Source organism: Salvelinus alpinus, chromosome 19 (assembly GCF_045679555.1).
Source record: "Salvelinus alpinus chromosome 19, SLU_Salpinus.1, whole genome shotgun sequence".
NCBI classification, from domain to species: Eukaryota; Metazoa; Chordata; class Actinopteri; order Salmoniformes; family Salmonidae; genus Salvelinus; species Salvelinus alpinus.
The window spans coordinates 15,193,318-15,215,485 of NC_092104.1; the positions used below are offsets into that span (position 1 = coordinate 15,193,318).

The 22,168-nt window shown below is 43.4% G+C and overlaps 1 protein-coding gene across 1 annotated transcript in view; it reads right to left on the reverse strand.

The window, feature by feature from the left end:
- LOC139545043 (PI-PLC X domain-containing protein 3) overlaps positions 1-22,168 on the reverse strand; it is a 91,155-nt gene that overhangs the window by 49,131 nt on the left and 19,856 nt on the right. Inside the window, exons 2-3 of the mRNA XM_071352404.1 lie at positions 406-662; positions 128-301 (exon numbers count right to left, since the gene is read on the reverse strand). Of these exons, the coding sequence (XP_071208505.1) occupies positions 128-301; positions 406-662 (431 nt within the window). The remainder of the gene's footprint in view (positions 1-127; positions 302-405; positions 663-22,168) is intronic.

The window sequence follows — 22,168 nt, forward strand, 5'->3', positions numbered from 1 at the left end:
TGGCGATTTCGCTCAGTGCCTCCAGGACAAGACTCATGACAATAAACATCAACCTGCATATTGGACAATATGCTCTTGAAGGAGCACAGAGATTGAAAGTGTTTGTTTGTACAGTAGAGCATTTTACCTCCTGAGCGAAGACGACAGGGCAGAGTTTCTCCCCGAACACATCCCTCAGCATTGAGACCAGCTTCTCATGGTGCAGGTTCTGAACCCCGTAGAAGTGGTTAAAGTCCAGGAACACCACCTCTCTGGCATGGGCCGACAGGAAGGAGCTGATCTGCTCCAGGCCTTCTCTCACCTGGAAGGACAACACACACCCCAAAGGAGAGCAGAGAGAGTGTCAGACCAGTCATACTCAGGAACGTCTGGTCAAATAAAGTTACAGGGATGCATTCTATTCACCGTGGCGCTGAAGAGACCGTGAGCGAAGAAGAGCTCGTTGTCTGGGTCTCGGGGCTTGGTGGAGATGCGCAGGTCAAAGAAGCGGACGCCGGCCTCCAGCTGGCTGGAGAAGTTCATGGTCTGAGTGGCGAGCCATTTGCGCATCAGCTTCTTGGCCACCGTGCCGAAGACGGACACAAAGTTCTGGACGGCATCAGTCTGCTCAGGACCAACCGGAGAGGACTCATCTATGTAGAAACTGAACGAATCATGTGAACCTGGGGGGAATATAGGCTACAGGTTATAGTGGAGGTGAGCAGAACAACCCAGTGGGTTGAGAGGACTGGGTGATGTCCTCGCTCTCCTGTCTAAATAGAAAAGTAATCTAACCAGAGAAGTGGTTCTCTGAGTGTAACTGCTCTAACTATAGAGTCAGCCCGAGACTTTTCTCCCCTCTCAACAATACATCCACAGCCAGCCCAGTGTGACCTTTTACCCTGAAAAACAAATAGATGAATAGAGAAACCCACAGTGGACCCCACAGGGTCAGGCTACAGTACACAGTCAGCCCTAGGCAACAGAGAGAGTTATCCAAGAGGAGGGCTGGCTACACTTGGCCCAAAGAGTGAACCTTCTCCAGTCACAGCAATCACACCAGAACCCCAGAAACACACAGACCAGAAAGTGACCTTAACACAAAAGCACAGAGAAAACCTCACAGACAACCACAAAACTAACAGCGCAATGAGACCCACGTCACAACTTATGACCCGAAAGTGTGAGCAGAAGCATCACTCAACCAATCAGGACAGAGACATCTGTGGCTGAATTTACAGCAGAGAAAATGCCAGAGCAAATCTACCAATCACAAACACCACGTCTTTAACAGTCACAACAACACGGCAAGCCGTACAATGACCTCAGCGTCACAGTCGAGATAGTGACCGTAACCAGAGCAGACAGCTCTAGGGGTCAACCAACAGCAGTACGGAGTTGTCCACACAGTCTCATAGCCCAGAGAGGGATCTTCAGTAACCTCAACAGAGATGACTGCAGACTCAACCGCACTACAGGGCTGACCCGCACCACAGGGCTGACCAGCACCACAGGGCTGACCAGCACTACAGGGCTGACCACACGGTCACAAAGCCCAAAGTTAACTCAACCACAACAGACGGTCACCGTAGCTCAAACATCAGTCAGTTGACCCTTAAAAAGTCACGAGAGATTACAACAATCTACCTCTCCACAGGCACTGAACACAGAGAGAGACCGTCATCCTACAGACAGACCGACAGTGCATCAAGCAAGTGTGTGTCTGTCTGTACATCAACCTATACAGTCAGCATCCTTCTAAGTTCCCATTTAGCAATGTTCTGGCCAGGATTGTCTGCTCTTACACAAAACCTTGGAGTAGAATAGAGGCCGTGTTTTGCCTTATGGGTTTAATGGAGTAACTGTTATAGAAATGTTCGGACAATATTCCTCTGTTTCTCCAGTAGATACATGATTGGGTACAATAGAGCCAGCCCAGCTCCATGCCTTGAGACATGAAAGATCCCTAGTGTTTCTATCAAATATACCTATAGCATTTAATTAAGAGATAATCTAGCAACGTTCCTTTGGGCTTATCAAAGGTGTTTTATGCAGTGAGTCAGTTCACTGATGATGCGTGTAGTTGAAAAGGTGTGCAAAACAAAAATGGTAGCTACACATCTTATATATATATACACACATATAAATTACTGTTCAAACCTCCATCAAGAAATGTCAGCTATACCTTGTATGACCAATCATTTCATGTATGTATCATTTGATGTACACAACATGCCTACCACTTTGAAGATGCAAAATATGTTTTATTGTGAAACAAACAAGAAATAAGACAAACTTGAGCATTCATAACTATTCACCCCCCCAAAGTCAATACTTTGTAGAGCCACCTATTTCAGCAATTACAGCTGCAAGTCTCTTGGGGTATGTCTCTATAAGCTTGGCATATTTAGCCACTGGGATCTTTGTACATTCTTCAAGGAAAAACTGCTCCAGCTCCAAGTTAGATAAAGATTGCTGTACACCAGCAGAACTTAAGTCATACCAAAGATTCTCAATTGGAATGAGGTCTGGGCTTTGACTAGGCCATTCCAAGAAAAGTAAATGTTTCCCCTTAAACCACTCGAGTGTTGCTTTAGCAGCATGCTTAGGGTCATTGTCCTGCTGGAAGGTGAAGACTGGGATGGAGGTTCCACTTCCAGCAGGTGTAATTGCTAAAATAGGTGGCTCTACAAAGTATTGACTCTGACGGATGAATAGTTATGCATGCTCAAATTTGTCTTATTTCTTGGCGGGAAGTTTGCCCCCGGTAATGCGTTGGGCAGACCGCACCACACTCTGGAGAGCTTTGCGGTTGTGGGTGGTGCAGTTGCCGTACCAGGCAGTGATATAGCTCGACAGGATGCTCTCAAATGTGCATTTGTAAAGGTTTGTGAGGGTTTTTGGTGTTAAGCCAAATTTCTTTAGCCTCCTGAGGTTGAAGAGGCGCTGTTGTGCCTTCTTCATCACACTGTCTGTATGGGTGGACCATTTCAGTTTGTCAGTGATGTGTACACCGAAGAAATTGAAGCTTTCCACCTTCTCCACTGCAGTTCCATCGATGTGGATAGGGGGGGTGCTAGATCTGCTGTTTCCTGAAGTCCACAATCATCTTAGTTTTGTTGACGTTGGGTGAGAGGTTATTTTCCTGGCACCACACTCCCAGAGCATTCACCTCCTCCCTGTAGGCTGTCTCATCGTTGTTGGTAATCAAGCCTACTACTGTAGTGTCATCTGCAAACTTGACGATTGTGTTGGAGGCGTGCTTGGCCACGCAGTCATGGGTGAACAGGGAGTACAGGAGGGGCCTGAGAAAAGCACCCTTGTGGGGCCCCAGTGTTGAGTATCAGCAAAGAGGTGTTGTTTCCTACCTTCACCACCTGGGGGCGACCCGTCAGGAAGTCCAGGAAACAGTTGCACAGGGCGGGGTTCAGACCCAGGGCCTCAAACTTGATGAGCTTGGAGGGTACTATGGTGTTGAATGCTGAGCTATAATCAATGAACAGCACACTTGTCCAGATGAGACAGGGCAGTGTGCAGCTTGGCGGCGATTGCATCGTCTGTAGAACTTTTGGGGCGGTAAGCGAATTGAATTGGGTCTAGTTTGAGAGGTAAGGTGGAGCTGATATGATCCTTAACTAGTCTCTAAAAGCATTTCATGATGACAGAAGTGAGTGCTACGGGATGATAGCAGAGGTAATTGAACAAAATGACTTTAGGTACAGGGACAATGGTGGCCATCTTGAAGCATGCGGGGACAACAGACAGGGATAGGGAGAGATTGAATATATTTGTGAACACACCAGTCAGCTGGTCTGCGCATGCTCTGAGGACGCGGACAGGGATGCCGGCAACCTTGCGAGGGTTAACACGCTTAAACGTCTTACTCATGTCGGCCACGGAGATGGAGAGCCCACAGTCCTTGGTAGCGGGCTGTGTCAATGGCACTGTATCATCCTCAAAGCAAGCGAAGGTGTTCAGCCTGTTCGGAAGCAAGACGGTGTCCGCGACGTGGCTGGTTTTCCTTTTATAATCCGTGCTTGTCTATAGCAGAAGACCGAGGTCATCATGTCCTGTGTATGGCTTCTGGTTGTGCCTTGTTTCACTAGTTCATCTGGAGCACAAATTAATGTTGAGACATAAGTACTTCCTGTAAGCCGTTGGTTAACATGTGATTAGCATAACCTTGAAGCCTTGGACTAATTCCTCTGAATTACAGGACGACGCAATTCCAGAAATAAACAAACAAATCCCTCGCTCTCACTACTTTATAGTGGCTTAATGAAGGAGATGAGTAACAGATGTTGTTCTATTAAATGTTTGCCACAAGTTAAGTCAGTAGGTCTACCTGAACAATGTCAAATAAAGTGTCATTAAAGAGTTACATGTTATGGTTTATCTTATTTTTTTTCATGGTTTATGTTAGGTCCTGTGTGGCTCAGTTGGTAGAGCATGGCATTTGCAACACCAGGGTTGTGGGTTCAATTCCCATGGGGGACCAGTACAAAAACATATTAAAATGTATGCACTTATTGCTCTGGGTAAATGACTAAAATGTTATCTTTCCATTTTCTCTGAAAGGTAATATGATATACTGGATATGATACACTCAAACTCCGAGGTTATTCCACACCTACTTACAGATGCAGACGCTTACAAAAACCACAGGAAGTTAAAGACCATTAGAAGGAATGAACAGATGACAGGATTATGTGGGTTAGAGGTACTGTCTCTTTCAGACAGAGAATATAGTGTGTTGAGCAGAGACACCACCATGCAGAAGGCGCAGCAGTGGTGTTTCACACACCATTACTGCTCAGCCCTCTCACTAACTCCTAACACCCTTTAGGACACAGGAGAGGAGCAGGAGAGAATTCCCTTCATCTTCTACCCCTTTTCCTCTGCTTCCGTCTGATCCCCTCTGTCCATCTCCTACTTTCTCTCCTTCCCCTCCCTCTGTCTGTCTCTCTCCCAACCCCCTCTTTTCCTCTTCCCACAGTGGTCCCTCATCAACCCTCTCCATTCGGTCTTCCTATCCATTCCCTCTATCAAATCATCTCTCTCCTCCTATGGTCTCATTCTGTCCTCTGGTATGAGTCATTGAGGACACAGTGTGCAGTTACAGACTGGTGAGACCAAATTATTGTTGTTGTTTTTGGAAAAAATATCAACTTCTTCCCGCTGTAAACTCAATTAACTGCCAGTAGTGCAGCAGAGTACTAGCGTGGCTATCGGATTTGTTTTGCATTCAACAATGATGTATCGATATGGCCTTATTCGGTAAGACAATGACAGAAGTCAGACTGGCAACCAGGTGTGCAGAGTACACTACTGTAAATTTGAGTGAAATACACATAGATCCATAGCTATAATCAAACTGTCAAGCACTATTTGGATAATCTTAACGTAAATTGAGTTTTCCATATGTCAAATGTTTATTTGCTTCAGCATGGCAGAATTATCTCTATGACATACAGGGAGACCAATCCCAGGTAGAACATAACATTCTGAGAACCACATGTTCCTTAGAACAACCACACTCTCACCAAGCTCTATGGTCATGTTGCATACAACCTTGCCACAACTTTCTGGGAATGGTGCAAGATAGTTGATTGTTCCAAAGACATTCTCAGCATATAATTAAGAAACACTACTTTCTTGGTATTTTATTACTTTAATATAACTTTTCCTAAATGTTCAAACATGTTTACAATTCCTTAAAAAAAATGTAACGTTCTAGTAACTTTATCCAACTTGTTTGACTTTGGAAATGTTCTCAAATAGTTGAAAGGACTCAAGGATAGCCCACTTTTTTTCAATTTTCGCCTAAATGACATACCCAAATCTAACTGCCTGTAGCTCAGGCCCTGAAGCAAGGATATGCATATTCTTTGTACCATTTGAAAGGAAACACTTTGAAGTTTGTGGAAATGTGAATTGAATGTAGGAGAATATAGCACAATAGGTCTGGTAGAAGAAAATACAAAGGGAAAAAAGTTTTCTACCACCATCTTTGAAAGGCAAGAGAAAGGTCCCAGTTACAGCCATCACTCTGGTTGTAATTCCGATGGCGTCCACAAGATGGCAGCAGTGTATGTGCAAAGTTTCAGACGGATAACTTGTAGTATGAGCGAGCTACATGACATTTAGTGTGAAGTCACCCAAAAACATTTGGGCAAATCGTGAAGGAGATCCTTGCATTCATATTACATTTTTCTGCAAGAATATAGTCAAATCTGTATACTTGGACTTTGATTTAGCTTTTCCAGTATTAGTAGCCATATTATAAGTTCAAAATTTGCAAAACAACCAGTTTTCATAACTCTCCATATTCTTCATTTTTGTCCAAAATGAAAAAGGTATGCTTTTTCATACAAGAATCACTGGTCTATGCTCTGTTCCTGTGCCAAAGCCTCATCTAGAACCATACATTTTACAACATATACATGTTTTCCGGATACTCCCGTAAAGCCCAGCTCATTGGCTATCTAGCTAGCTTTGTTTGACCCCGATTGGTGCTTATTTGACAAAGTTAGAGTCGATCAAGTGAAGACTGCCCGTGTCATCGGCGTGCCATGAAGGCGTTGCTCTCTGACCAAATATGGTGTCCTATAGGATATACTACACCCCTAATTATATAGTGAATTCTCGTTACATTCTAGGATCTCTGAGGAATACATACGAACGTGATTTGACTCGTTGAAACAATGTTTAGGGTGAGATTTTCACAGATTCCTTTCTTTGCAAATTGAAAGAGTGGAAATACAAAATTGATTGTGCACGCTATATGGACCTTTTTAGGATTTGAAAAATGCTTTTATCTAACAAAACGACACTTCGTGTTATCTCTGGGACCCTTTGGATGATAAATCAGAGCAAGATTTCAGAATATAAGTATACATTTCACCTTCAGAAGTGAATTTATAAAACCTATTGCGGTGGGGAAAAAATGTGTTGTTAGGAGCTCTCAAACAACAGCATGGCATTTCTTCGCAGTAATAGCTACTGTAAATTGGACAGTGCAGTTATATTAACAAGAATTTAAGCTTTCAGCCGATATAAGACACTTATATGTACCGACATTTGTTGTTTCTCTAAAATCTGCAATGGTGACACGTAGTGCTGCATGATTTACAACTGTCCCGTTGACGGGACACCGATCCCTAAGAGGTTTTTTTAAGAAACAACCTTCTCTGTGGGAATTTCAGTGCTTCAGCATAATGTTTCCTACAGGTTAACATCATGGTTCTATTTAAAGTAATGTTCTCAAATTGGTCTGAGAACATTACTAAAACTTTCCATGAAAACCTCAAGAAAAATGTACCGTTGAAAGAAGGTTCTAAGAATGATATTTAAAACATATACATTCTGTTCTCATCATCAACAAAACTTTGTCCCAGGAAAACTTTAAAAGGAACCAGAGTAAAACAAAACCTCCCTGCAACTTAAAAATAAGTTCACTTCTGTTCTCAGTTTTACCGGTCAGGAAATGTATGGCTTCGTTCCCACAACCAAATTCAAACCAAAAACCGACGTTCCCACAAGGAATGAAAAGTGCTAGCTGGGATGTTTTTGCTAATGCCAAGCAAACAGCACATACAGTTTCTATTCAATCCTCACCAACCTAATCTTACCTCAAATCCAACACACCTATAGCTTTCAGTCATACAAGAATCACTGGTCTATGCTCTGTTCCTGTGCCAAAGCCTTGTCTAGGACCATGGATGGACTGCCCACATGAACAAAAAAAATACTGTAGAACTTACAAAAGATTTCTGTAATAAACTGTAGTACATCATACTGTAGAATACTATACTACACACTGTAGTATCCCTTGATCATATGTAGTACATACTACAGAGTGTTGTAGTATACCGTAGAATACTATAGTAAATACTACAGTATTGTCCACAAAAACACTAGTCTGCCAAAATGCTAGAGTAAATTCTACAGTTTAATTTGCATAAACCCTGCCCAATCCCCTCCCCCATGTCCCAATTTGTGCCACCCATAAGTGAGAAACGTACATGCAAAGTATAAACCATATCGTGTTCCATACAAGTTATGGAGAGAAGCAGAAGCTCTGAACTATCCAGTCACACTCCAGTCTAAGCCAGTTATGGAAAAGGTGCTCTTTTAGAATTTCTCCAGTAGGTTTCCTCAAGGAGAAAATCTCCACTTTATGTCAAAGACAATAATTCAGAAACACTACAGTAAAGTCTGCAAATTACTATATTATTTTACTACAGTATTACTATAGTTAACTGTAAATACTACAGTATAGCCCTGTTTTTGTCAGTGAATACGACAGTAAAGTTTGCAAAAGCATTACAGTGAATACTATAGTATTAATGCCATAGTATACTATAGTATTTTTTCCATGAGGGTGGGAGCAGAAATGGGGTGGCAGGGTAGCCTAGTGGTTAGAGCGTTGGACTAGTAACTGAAAGGTTGCACGATCGAATCCCTGAGCTGACAGGGTAAAAATCTGTCATTCTGCCCCTGAACAAGGCAGTAAACCCACTGTTCCTAGGCAGTCATTGAAAATAAGAATTTGTTCTTTACTGACTAGCCTAGTTTAATAAAGGTAAAAAATGTAGAAATCAGCCAAGGCATGACCCCTCAATTTAGACCAGCCCACTATGCTAAAGATGGACAGGCCCACCTGGCATTTGTCCAAACTGCCCTTTGTCTAGTCCCTTTCTGTATAGAACCATAGCAGAGTGGCAGCCAGTGTGAATAATGGGCATGTGGTCAGGCACTTCAAGTCATAACTGCACTTAGCAAAGGCTGAGATTGACAGCAAGCTAGTTGGAGATGTGGCAACATGGAGCATGTCCATTATGTGAAAATCACTTCGCTCTCCGCTCCTCTCTTTAAGTTTCTATTTACCGCTTTCTCATTTTCCATTACCTCTCTCCCCCACACTTTCTGTATATTCCCTACCCCTCTCTCACCCTTTCCTTGCCCTTCTCTCAGTCCTTACATTTCCTCACCTTTCCAACTTTTCTTAGCTTAACCCCCTCTCTCCACATTTAACTTGAGTGCAATGTCAGATCTTGAAATCTCATCCATGCCCACTTTAAAATCCTCTGGGAAAGTTTACCCTCCTCTGGAGCTCAAGTGGTGAATAAGAGATTGGACAAAGGGATGGATGGACAAATACATGGCTGGATGGATAGATTAATCCTGTCCCAAGGCCCATTTGTATTTATTATGGATCCCCATCTACCCACTCTTCCTGGGGTCCAGCAATATTAAGCAGCTTACATTTTACAATACATCCATAACAGATTTCACAACATATTGTGTGCCCTCAGGCCTCTACTCTAATACCGCTTATCTATAACACAAAATGAACGTGTACATGTGTGTGTAGTGCGTATGTTCTCGTGTGTTTGTATGCATGGGTCTAGGTTTGTGTTGCGTCACAGTCCCGTTGGTCCTGAAGGTGTTTTTTTTTTATCTGTTTTTTAAACCTAATTTTATTGCTGGCATGAGTTACTTTATGTGGAATAGAGTTGGCTCCATGTAGTCTTGGCTCTATGTAGTACCGTGCACCTCCCATAGTCTGTTCTGGACTTGGGGACTGTGAAGAGACCTCTGGTGGCATTTCTTGTGGGGTATGCATGGGTGTCCGAGCTGTGTGCCAGTAGTTCAAAACAGACAGCTCGGTGCATTCAATATGTCAATAACTCTCACAAATACAAGTAGTGAATATAGGACAAAACACACATCACAACAAGAGACAACACTACATAAAGAGAGACCTAAGACAACAACATAACAGCAAAGCATAACACAGCATGGTAGCAACACAACATGACAACAACATGGTAGCAGCACAAAAACATGGTACAAACATTATTGGGCAAAATCAACAGCACAGAGGTCAAGAAGGTAAGAGATAACAATACATCATACAAAGCAGCCACAACTGTCAGTAAGAGTGTTTGAATGAAGAGATTGAGATAAAACTGTCCAGTTTTAAGTGTTTGTTGCAGCTCGTTCATGTCGCTAGCTGCAGCAAACTGAAAAAAAGGACCGACTTAGGGATGTGTGTGCTTTGGGGAGCTTTAACAGAATGTGACTGGCAGAACGGGAGTTGTATGTGGAGGATGAGAGGGCTGCAGTAGATATCTCAGATAGGGGGGAGTGAGGCCTAAGATGGTTTTATAAATAAGCATCAACCAGTGGGTCTTGCGACAGGTATACAGAGAAAAAATAAAATGACCAGTTACAGAAGAGTAGAGTGCAGTGGTGTGTCCTATAAGGAGCATTAGTGGCAAATCTGATGGCCGAATGGTAAAGAACATCTAGCCGCTCGAGAGCACCCTTACCTGCCGATCTATAAATTATGTCTCCGTAATCTAGCATGGGTAGGATGGTCATCTGAATCAGGGTTCATTTAGCAGCTGGGGTGAAAGGAGTGATTACGATAGAGGAAACCAAGTCTAGATTTAACTTTAGCCTGCAGCTTTGATATGTGCTGAGAGAAGGACAGTGCACCGTCTAGCCATACTCCCAAGTACTTGTATGAGGTGATGACCTCAAGCTCTAAACCCTCAGAGGTAGTAATAACACCTGTGGGAAGAGGGGCATTCTTCTTACCAAACCACATGACCTTCGTTTTGGAGGTGTTCAGAACAAGGTTAAGGGTAGAGAAAGCTTGTTGGACACTAAGAAAGCTTTGTTGTAGAGCATTTAACACAAAATCCGGGGAGGGGCCAGCTGAGTATAAGACTATCTGTATATAAATGGATGAGAGAGCTTCCTACTGCCTGAGCGTGGGGCCTAGAATTGAGCCTTGGGGTACTCCCTTGGTGACAGACAGTGGCTGAGACAGCAGATATTCTGACTTTATACACTGCACTCTTTGAGAGAGGTAGTTAGCAAACCAGGCCAAAGACCCCTTAGAGACACCCATACTCCTTAGCCGGCCCACAAGAATGGAATGGCCTACCATAACAAAAGCTTTGGCCAAGTCAATAAAAATAGCAGCACAATATTGCTTAGAATCAAGGGCAATGGTGATGACATTGAGGACCTTTAAGGTTTCAGTGACAGATCCATAACCTGAGAAGAAACCAGATTGCATATCCAAGAGAATACTATAGACATCAAGAAAGCCAGTTAGTTGATTATTACGTTTTTCCAACACTTTTGATAAACAGGGCAAAATAGAAATATGCCTATAACAGTTAGGATCAGGTTGATCTCCCACTTTAACTGAAGGATGAACTGTGGCTGCCTTCCAAGCAATGGAAACCTCCCCAGAAAGGAGAGACAGGTTAAAAAGATCAGAGATAGGCTTGGCAATGATAGGGGCAGCAACCTTAAAGAAGAAAGGGTCTAAACCATGTGACCCAGATGGTTTTTTGGGGTCAAGTTTAAGGAGCTCCTTTAGCACCTCGGACTCAGTGACTGCCTGCAGGGAGAAACGTTGTAGCGGGGCAGGGGAAAAAGAGGGAGAAGCATCGGGGATAGTCGCATTAGAAGGGGTGGGAGATGAGGAAATGTTGGATGGGCAAGGAGGCATGGCTGAGTCAAATAGGAATCCTGACTTAATGAAGTGGTGATTAAAGAGCTCAGCCATGTGCTTCTTGTCAGTAACAACCACATCATCAACTTTACAGGACATGGGCAGCTGTGAGGAGGAGGGTTTATTCTCCAGGTCTTTAACCATTTTACAGAACTTCTTGTGGTTAGACCCACAGAGAGAACTGCTCCTTGAAGTTTCTAATGTTGGCTTCCGGATAGCCTGCACTTATTTCTCAATTGCCTGAATGAGAGCCAGTCACCCTGAGTATGCCGAGCCTTTCGCCAAATGCAATTCTTGAGGGTTAGTAACTCTGAAAGATCACGGTCGAAACGGACTGAACTGGTTTTTAATTCTCATTTTCTATATAGGGGCATGTTTGTTAACAATACCACTGAAAATATTTTTAAAAAATGTCCAAATGTCTTCAACAGCGGGGATCAAGCTGATTCAATACCATTTTAGAGGCCAGTTCATGAAGGAAGGCATGCTCATTAAAGTTTTTTAGCACGCGTATGACAAATCAGGACAGGTCGTTTCACTGAGCAGCCATTACGAACACAGAATGTAAAACAGTGATCACTAAGGTCCTAATAGAAAACACCAGACTGATACCTATCAGGATTATTTGTGAGGATAACGTCAAGAAGAGTAGCCTTTTCTGGGTGTTTGGTGTTATACAAATCAAAATATTATTGGTCACATACACATGGTTAGGAGATGTTAATGCGAGTGTAGCGAAATGCTTGTGCTTATAGTTCCGACCATGCAGTAACATCTAACAAGTAATAACAATTTAACAACTACCTTTTACACATAAGTGTAAAGGAATGAATAAGAATATGTACATATAAAATATATGGATGAGCGATGGCCGAACGGCATAGGCAAGATGCAGTAGATGGTACAGTATAGAGTACAGTATATACATATGAGATGAGTAATGTAAGGTATGTAAACATTATATGAAGTGGCATTGTTTAAAGTGGCTAGTGATACATTTATTACATCCAATTTTTAAAGTGGCTAGAGATTTGAGTCAGTATGTTGGCAGCAGCCACTCAATGTTAGTGATGGCTGTTTAACAATCTGATGGCCTTGAGATAGAAGCTGTTTTTCAGTCTCTCGGTCCCAGCTTTGATGCACCTGTACTGACCTCGCCTTCTGGATGATAGCAGGGTGAACAGGCAGTGGCTCGGGTGGTTGTTGTCCTTGATGATCTTTTTGGCCTTCCTGTGACATCGGGTGGTGTAGGTGTCCTGGAGGGCAGGTAGTTTGCCCCCGGTAATGCGTTGTGCAGACCTCACTACCCTCTGGAGAGCCTTACGGTTGTGGGCGGAGCAGTTGCCGTACCAGGCGGTGATACAGCCCGACAGGATGCTCTCGATTGTAAATCTGTAAAAGTTTTGAGTATTTTTGGTGACAAGCCAAATTTCTCCAGCCTCCTGAGGTTGAAGAGGCGCTGTTGCGCCTTCTTCACCACGCTGTCTGTGTGGGTGGACCAATTCAGTTTGTCTGTGATGTGTACGCCGAGGAACTTAAAACTTTCCACCTTCTCCACTACTGTCCTGTCGATGTGGATAGGGGGGTGCTCCCTCTGCTGTTTCCTGAAGTCCATCTCCTTTGTTTTGTTGACATTGAGTGTGAGGTTATTTTCCTGACACCACACTCCGAGGGCACTCACCTCCTCCCTGTAGGCCGTCTCTTCGTTGTTGGTAATCAAGCCTACCACTGTAGTGTCGTCTGCCTACTTGATGATTGAGTTGGAGGTGTGCATGGCCACGCAGTCATGGGTGAACAGGGAGTACAGGAGAGGGCTGAGAATGCACCCTTGTGGGGCCCCAGTGTTGAGGATCAGCGGGGTGGAGATGTTGTTTCCTACCCTCACCACCTGGGGGCGTCCCGTCAGAAAGTCCAGGACCCAGTTGCACAGGGCGGGGTCGAGACCCAGGGTCTCGAGCTTAATGACGAGTTTGGAGGGTACGATGTTGTTAAATGCTTGTGGGATTGGTGATAATCTGAGAAAGTTTTAGGGAGTCCCATTGCTTTAGGACTTGGTCAGGTGGTTTAAGTATGTCCCAGTTTAGGTCACCTAGAAGGACAAATTCAGACTTAGTGTAAGGGTCCAGGAGAGAGCTTAAGGCAGGTAGGGTACTTGCCGGTGCGGATGGAGGACGATAGCACCCAGCAACAGTCAACAAAGAGCTATTTGAAAGTTTAATTCTTAAAACCAGCAAATCAAATTGCATACATCATTAATGTTAGCTCTCTGTGTACATCCAAGGGCCAACTATGCTGCCCTGTTCTGAGCCAATTACAGTTTTCCTAAGTCCCTCTTTGTGGCACTTGACCACACAACTGAACAGTAGTCCAGGTGCAACAAAACTAGGTTCTGTATGACCTGCCTTGATGATAGTGGTGTTAAGAATGCAGAGCAGTGCTTTATTATAGACAGACTTCTCCCCATCCTAGCTACTGTCTTATCAATATGTTTTGACCATGACAGTTTACAATACAGGGTTACTCCAAGCAGTTTAGTCATCTCAACTTGCTCAATTTCGACATTATTGATTACAAGATTTTGTTGAGGTTTAAGGTTTATTGAATGATTTGTCCCAAATACAATGCTTTTAGTTTTTAATATATTTAGGACGAAAGTATTCCTTACCAACTATTCTGAACCTAACTGCAGCTCTTTGTTAAGTGTTGCAGTCATTTCAGACGCTGTGGTAGATGACGTGTATAGTGTCGAGTCATCCGCATACAGTACATGGACACTGGCTTTACTCAAAGTACTTTGTTGAAGCACCTTTGGCAGTGATCACAGCCTCGAGTCTTCTTTGGTATGACGCTACAAGCTCGGCACACCTATATTTGTGAAGTTTCTCCCATTCTTCTCTGCAGATCCTCTCAAGCCCTGTCAGGTTGGATGGGGAGTGTCGATGCGCAGATATTTTCAGGTCTCTCCAGAGATGTTCAATCGGTTTCAAGTCCGGGCTCTGCCTGGCCCACTCAGGGACAATCGGCGACTTGTCCTGAAGCCACTCCTGCGTTGTCTTGGCTATGTGCTTAGAGTCGTTTTCCTGTTGGAAGGTGAACCTAATTTCTTTCTCAAACATCATAGGTTTGCTTTAAAATAACATAAATACATCCTGTAAATGTATCTACATTAGACCAAATCATCCACTTACGGAAACACAACATCACTATCGGAAAAGATGGAGATATGGACTATCCCGCCCACTTCACTAAGAGTAGATTTAGCAGGCGGTAACTTGTGGAATAGACACCGGCTGGAATGTGGTTTTAACCAATTTTTATTTATTTATTTATTTTATTTAACCTTTATTTAACCAGGTAGGCAAATTGAGAACACGTTCTCATTTACAATTGCGACCTGGCCAAGATAAAGCAAAGCAGTTCGACACATACAACAACACATAGTTACACATGGAGTAAAACAAACATATAGTCAATGATACAGTGAAAAAAAAAATAAGTCTATATACAATGTGAGCAAGTGAGGTGAGATAAGGGAGGTGAAGGCAAACAAATATATGTATAAATAAATAAAAATATAAAAAGGCCATGGTGGCGAAGTAAATACAACACAGCAAGTAAAATAAAAACTAAAAACACTGGAATGGTTGGTTTGCAGTGGAAGAAAGCGCAAAGTAGAGACATAAATAATGGGGTGCAAAGGAGCAAAATAAATAAATAAATACAGTAGGTAAAGAGGTAGTTGTTTGGGCTAAATTATAGATGGGCTATGTACAGGTGCAGTAATCTATGAGCTGCTCTGACAGCTGGTGCTTAAAGCTAGTGAGGGAGATAAGTGTTTCCAGTTTCAGAGATTTTTGTAGTTCGTTCCAGTCATTGGCAGCAGAGAACTGGAAGGAGAGGTGGCCAAAGGAAGAATTGGTTTTGGGGGTGACCAGAGAGATAAACCTGCTGGAGCGCGTGCTACAGGTAGGTGTTGCTATGGTGACCAGCGAGCTGAGATAAGGGGGGACTTTACCTAGCAGGGTCTTGTAGATGACCTGGAACCAGTGGGTTTGGCGACGAGTATGAAGCGAGGGCCAGCCAACGAGAGTGTACAGGTCGCAGTGGTGGGTAGTATATGGGGCTTTGGTGACAAAACGGATGGCACTGTGATAGACTGCATCCAATTTATTGAGTAGGGTTTTGGAGGCTATTTTGTAAATGACATCACCGAAGTCGAGGATTGGTAGGATGGTCAGTTTTACAAGGGTATGTTTGGCAGCATGAGTGAAGGATGCTTTGTTGCGGAATAGGAAGCCAATTCTAGATTTAACTTTGGATTGGAGATGTTTGATGTGAGTCTGGAAGGAGAGTTTACAGTCTAACCAGACACCTAGGTATTTGTAGTTGTCCACATATTCTAAGTCAGAGCCGTCCAGAGTAGTGATGTTGGACAGGCGGGCAGGTGCAGGCAGCGATCGGTTGAAGAGCATGCATTTAGTTTTACTTGTATTTAAGAGCAATTGGAGGCCACGGAAGGAGAGTTGTATGGCATTGAAGCTTGCCTGGAGGGTTGTTAACACAGTGTCGAAAGAAGGGCCAGAAGTATACAGAATAGTGTCGTCTGCGTAGAGGTGGATCAGAGAATCACCAGCAGCAAGAGCGACATCATTGATGTATACAGAGAAGAGAGTTGGTCCAAGAATTGAACCCTGTGGCACCCCCATGGAGACTGCCAGAGGCCCGGACAACAGACCCTCCGATTTGACACACTGAACTCGATCAGAGAAGTAGTTGGTGAACCAGGCGAGGCAATCATTAGAGAAACCAAGGCTGTCGAGTCTGCCGATGAGGATGTGGTGATTGACAGAGTCAAAAGCCTTGGCCAGGTCAATGAATACGGCTGCACAGTATTGTTTCCTATCGATGGCGGTTAAGATATCGTTTATGACCTTGAGCGTGGCTGAGGTGCACCCATGACCAGCTCTGAAACCAGATTGCATAGCGGAGAAGGTATGGTGGGATTCGAAATGGTCGGTAATCTGTTTGTTGACTTGGCTTTCGAAGACCTTAGAAAGGCAGGGTAGGATAGATATAGGTCTGTAGCTGTTAGGGTCAAGAGTGTCCCCCCCTTTGAAGAGGGGGATAACCGCAGCTGCTTTCCAATCTTTGGGAATCTCAGACGACACGAAAGAGAGGTTGAAAAGGCTAGTAATAGGGGTGGCAACAATTTCAGCAGATAGTTTTAGAAAGAAAGGGTCCAGATTATCTAGCCCGGCTGATTTGTAAGGGTCCAGATTTTGCAGCTCTTTTAGAACATCAGCTGACTGTATTTGGGAGAAAGAGAAATGGGGAAGGCTTGGGCGAGTAGCAGAGGGGAGGGCAGTGCTGTTGTCCGGGGTAGGGGTAGCCAGGTGGAAAGCATGGCCAGCCGTAGAGAAATGCTTATTGAAATTCTCAATTATAGTGGATTTGTCGGTGGTGACAGTGTTTCCTATCTTCAGAGCAGTTGGAAGCTGGGAGGAGGTGTTCTTATTCTCCATGGACTTTACAGTGTCCCAGAACTTTTTTGAATTTGTGTTGCAGGAAGCAAATTTCTGCTTGAAAAAGCTAGCCTTGGCTTTTCTAACTGCCTGTGTATACTGGTTTCTAGCTTCCCTGAAAAGTTGCATATCACGGGGGCTGTTCGATGCTAATGCAGAACGCCATAGGATGTTTTTCTGTTGGTTAAGGGCAGTCAGGTCAGGAGAGAACCAAGGGCTATATCTGTTCCTGGTTCTAAATTTCTTGAATGGGGCATGCTTATTCAAGATGGTGAGGAAGGCATTTTAAAAAAATGTCCAGGCATCCTCTACTGACGGGATGAGATCAATATCCTTCCAGGATACCTCGGCCAGGTCGATTAGAAAGGCCTGCTCGCTGAAGTGTTTCAGGGAGCGTTTGACAGTGATGAGTGGAGGTCGTTTGACCGCTGACCCATTACGGATGCAGGCAATGAGGCAGTGATCGCTGAGATCTTGGTTGAAAACAGCAGAGGTGTATTTGGAGGGCAAGTTTGTTAGGATGATATCTATGAGGGTACCCGTGTTTACGGAATTGGGGTGGTACCTGGTAGGTTCATTGATAATTTGTGTGAGATTGAGGGCATCAAGCTTAGATTGTAGGGTGGCTGGGGTGTTAAGCATGTTAAAATTTAGGTCGCCTAGCAGCACGAGCTCTGAAGATAGATGGGGGGCAATCAGTTCACATATAGTGTCCAGAGCACAGCTGGGGGCAGAGGGTGGTCTATAGCAGGCGGCAACGGTGAGAGACTTGTTTTTAGAGAGGTGGATTTTTAAAAGTAGAAGTTCAAATTGTTTGGGAACAGACCTGGATAGTAAAACAGAACTCTGCAGGCAATCTTTGCAATAGATTGCAACACCGCCCCCTTTGGCCGTTCTATCTTGTCTGAAAATCTTGTAGTTGGGGATGAAAATGTCAGAATTTTTGGTGGTCTTTCTAAGCCAGGATTCAGACACGGCTAAAACATCCGGGTTGGCAGAGGTAAGGTAACGTTCAGGTAACGTCGGGACGGAGGTGCCAGTTGGATAACTCCCTCGGGCAGATAACGTCGGCAGTCAGTCGTGAAGGCCCGGTGGTGCTCCGTATCTGCAGCAACAACAAAACAAAAAAAACAAAAAAACGGGTCCGGATAGGTGACTGTAGCCCAGGAATGGCTGATGGAACTCCTCAGCTGGCTAGCTCCGGAATGATTTGAGTTTGCTCCGGGATCGACGTAAGCCAATAGTCACACGGTTTGCAGCTAGCTAGCTGCAAATGTCCAGAGCCTGCGGCTGAAATCCGGGGAAACTGAGAGAGAAAAAAGTCCCGGAATGCTCCGGTCCGAGTCGCGTTGCACAAAGGTGCCGGTAGATTATCGAGCTAAAGGAATAGCTGATGACCACAAAACGTGGGCAGCTGAAACACCAACGCTAGCCAGCAGACCGGCTAATTTCTGGGCAGCTACAGATTAGCTTCTGGCTAGCTATCGGATAGCTTCTGGTTAGCTTTCTGGCTAGCTTCTGAATTAGCCCCTGGCTAGCTTCCACGGTGGATTTTCAGATTTGAGGTAAATAATACTTTTTTGTAATTGGTGAAGCGGGTTGCAGGAAAGCTTTTGCAGGAAAGCTTTTGTAGTTGAGTTCTTGGATAATAAAATATATAAAAGATATGCGAAGAAAGGTGTAAATATATATATATACAGGACACGACAATACGAAACAGAAATGACGTCTGAACTGCTAAGCCATCTTGGAACATCAGCATTAGAACCACCCGTTGTATAATACCACTCATTGGCTGCACTCAAATACAAAAGCTCTCTGTGTGGCAGAGCTAATAGTGACATAATTTGTATGTTCATTATATATGCATTAAGTCAATATTGTGTCTTCCTTCCTGCAAAAGTTGTGGGTCCTGAATAATGCAAACATGGTCATAATGATGTTAGCTACAGACTCAGACAAGTGTCAACTCATTTCAGGCTTGTTTGCCCTTAAGACACACACACACTGTCTCAGTGATACACAGAAAGACTGTTTTACGCTGATAAAACTGTCCACTCTTTTCTTCTAAAAACCCCTCTTCTGCTGTACTATAAACCCCTCTTCTGCTGTACTATAAACCCCTCTTCTGCTGTACTATAAACCCCTCTTCTGCTGTACTATAAACCTCTCAATCGCTTTTCTTTTTCCTCTTCTGTTTTATTTGTTGCTTTTGTTCAGGTTAGAACAGAGCCAGAGCAGGGGGAAGCCAGTGTCACCTGCAGGGCAAACAGACGGCCTCACTAAGTCAGAAGTTATAGGCAAGGGTTGAAGTCATTGGAGAGCAGCTTTGCCAAGGTGAGGAGATGAGAGGGCAACACTGGGAAAGAGTACACAACCTTGTGTACAGGTTGTATTTAGGCTGTTTGAGCGAGCGAGAGTGAGCGAGGTGTTCACATTAAGGAGAAAGGGAGAGCGCGCACGTCGTCGCAGAGATATGGAATTATATATATATATATATCTCTTCAGCCAGAGATATTGGCAGCCCCTACATACCCTGATCTGATAAGCCAGGCTACGTTGGACAGCTTTCAGAGTCTGGTCTCAAGATAGATAGATGCTATTAAAACGTCATTTCCAAGACATTAAACATGGATTGAAAACGGGGTTGGTCTGCGCTACAGACACAGTAAAAAGATAATTATGCCATGTTAACTTTTGAAGAAGAAGAGGATCAGCTAGCACTCCATGTGATATCAAATCAAATCAAGTTTATTTTATATAGCCCTTCGTACATCAGCTAATATCTCGAAGTGCTGTACAGAAACCCAGCCTAAAACCCCAAACAGCAAGCAATGCAGGTGTAGAAGCACGGTGGCTAGGAAAAACTCCCTAGAAAGGCCAAAACCTAGGAAGAAACCTAGAGAGGAACCAGGCTATGAGGGGTGGCCAGTCCTCTTCTGGCTGTGCCGGGTGGAGGTTATAACAGAACTATGCCAAGATATCCATTCCCAGTAACGCTTACATAAACCTGCACTAACAGATAATACACCATACAGTGTCTACAAAAATGTGAATAGCAAAACGTCTACATCCTAGGCTGGGTTCCAGTCTGATTGTGCTGTAGCCAAGTACTTTCGCTGTGTTTTGGGGTAGGTAACTATGTAATGCCTCTGTTGAATGCAGAAACACCGAGTTGGACCCCCAGGCATTATAAAATGTAGAATCAAGGATAATTCTCTGGCTGGGAGGACTGATATGATCGGCACTCATCCTCCCATTCGTTCCTCTTTCACTGGTTCAGTGCTTCTCTCACTTTCACTGGGAACAGAAGCTCTAACCCTGCAGCAGTAACACATAGCTGCTGCCTCTGCAAAACATCCTCAACCAGATCAGCAGCCGCCAGGTTTGGCAGCTGAAACTGTAAGGGGAAATTGGCTTCTGGCAAGGAAAACACACGCACACACACACAAACATGTAAAAAAACGTTTTGTTGGTCTGATGTGAATGAGGAAGTGAATCCAGATGCAGCACTGGAAGTATTTGTAAAAGTACTGATGCCAATTGTTGACAAGAGTGCACCTGTTCAGAAAGGAACTGGGAGAACTGTTCCAGCCCTCTGGATTGATGATCAATTGAAAAATTGTATGGTTCAAATAAATTATGCAAAATATGTGTCAGGCTGCTAAGCTGATTGGTTGACATACTGTACATTGAGAAATATTGTAATTAAACTTATAATTTGTTATTTTTAGTACCAAGATAAATTACATAAAAACACAATGGAAAAAGACTTGAGTACCTTATATGATATCATGGCCCAAAAAAACTATTCATCTCCCTTGTTCATTGAAGTTGATGGGTCATTTATAACAAAACCTTGCAATGTTGCCAATTAGTTAAATGATTATTTCACTAATAAAGTGGAAAAACTCAGAAGTGAAATGACAACATTGTGCCATTATATTTTTCTATTAAAGATCTAATAATGAAAGATAAGGATTGCTGCTTTGAATTTGGTCAAGTTAGTGTGGGAGAGGTAGAATAACTATTGTTATCCATCAATAATGATAAGCCACCAGCTATAGACAACCTTGATGGGAAACTATTGAGAATGGTAGCAGACTGTATTGCCACCCCTATTTCTTATATCTTTAACCAAAGCCTAAATGAGTGTGTCCACGGGCGTGGAAGGAAGTTAGTCATTCCACTGCCTAAAAATAGTCAAGCATCCATTTCTGGCTGTAACAGCCACCCAGTCACTTTGCTGCCTGTTCTTGGTAAACTGATGTAGAGAATTGTGTTTGACCAAATGTAATGCTATTTTTTCAGAGAGAAAGTAAACTACTAACTTTCAGCATGTACACATTCAAAAGTTTGGGGTCACTTAGAAATTCCCTTGTTTTTGAAAGAAAAAAATGTTTTTGTCCTTTAAAATAACATCCAATTGATCGCAAATATAGTGTAGACATTGTTAATGTTGTAAATTACTATTGTAGCTGTAAACGGCTATCTACATAGGCGTACAAAGGCCCATTATCAGCAACCATCACTCCTGTGTTCCAATGGCACGTCGTGTTAGCTAATCCAAGTTTAGAATTTTAAAAGGCTAAGTGATCATTAGAAAACCCTTTTGCAATTATGTTAATACAGCTGAAAACTGTTGTTCTGATTAAAGAAGCAATAAAACGGGCCTTCTTTAGACTAGTTGAGTATCTGGAGCATCATAATTTGTGGGTTCGATTTACAGGCTTAAAATGGCCAGAAACAAAGCACTTTCTTCTGAAACTCGTCAGTCTATTCTTGTTCTGAGAAATGAAGTCTATTCCATGCGAGAAATTGCCAAGAAACTGAAGATCTTGTACAACACTGTGTACTACTCCCTTCACAGAACAGCGCAAACTTTCTCTAACCAGAATAGAGAGAGTGGGAGTCCTCAGTGCACAACTGAGCAAGAGGACAACTACATTAGTGTCTATTTTGAGAAACAGACCTCTCACAAGTGGCACCTTCAACTGGCACCTTCATTAAATAGTACCTCAACGCCAGTCTCAATGTCAACATCGACGAGGTGGCTCCGGGATGCTGGCCTTCTAGGCAGAGTTGCAAAGAAAAAGCCATAGAGTGGCTTGCGAAAGTATTCACGCCC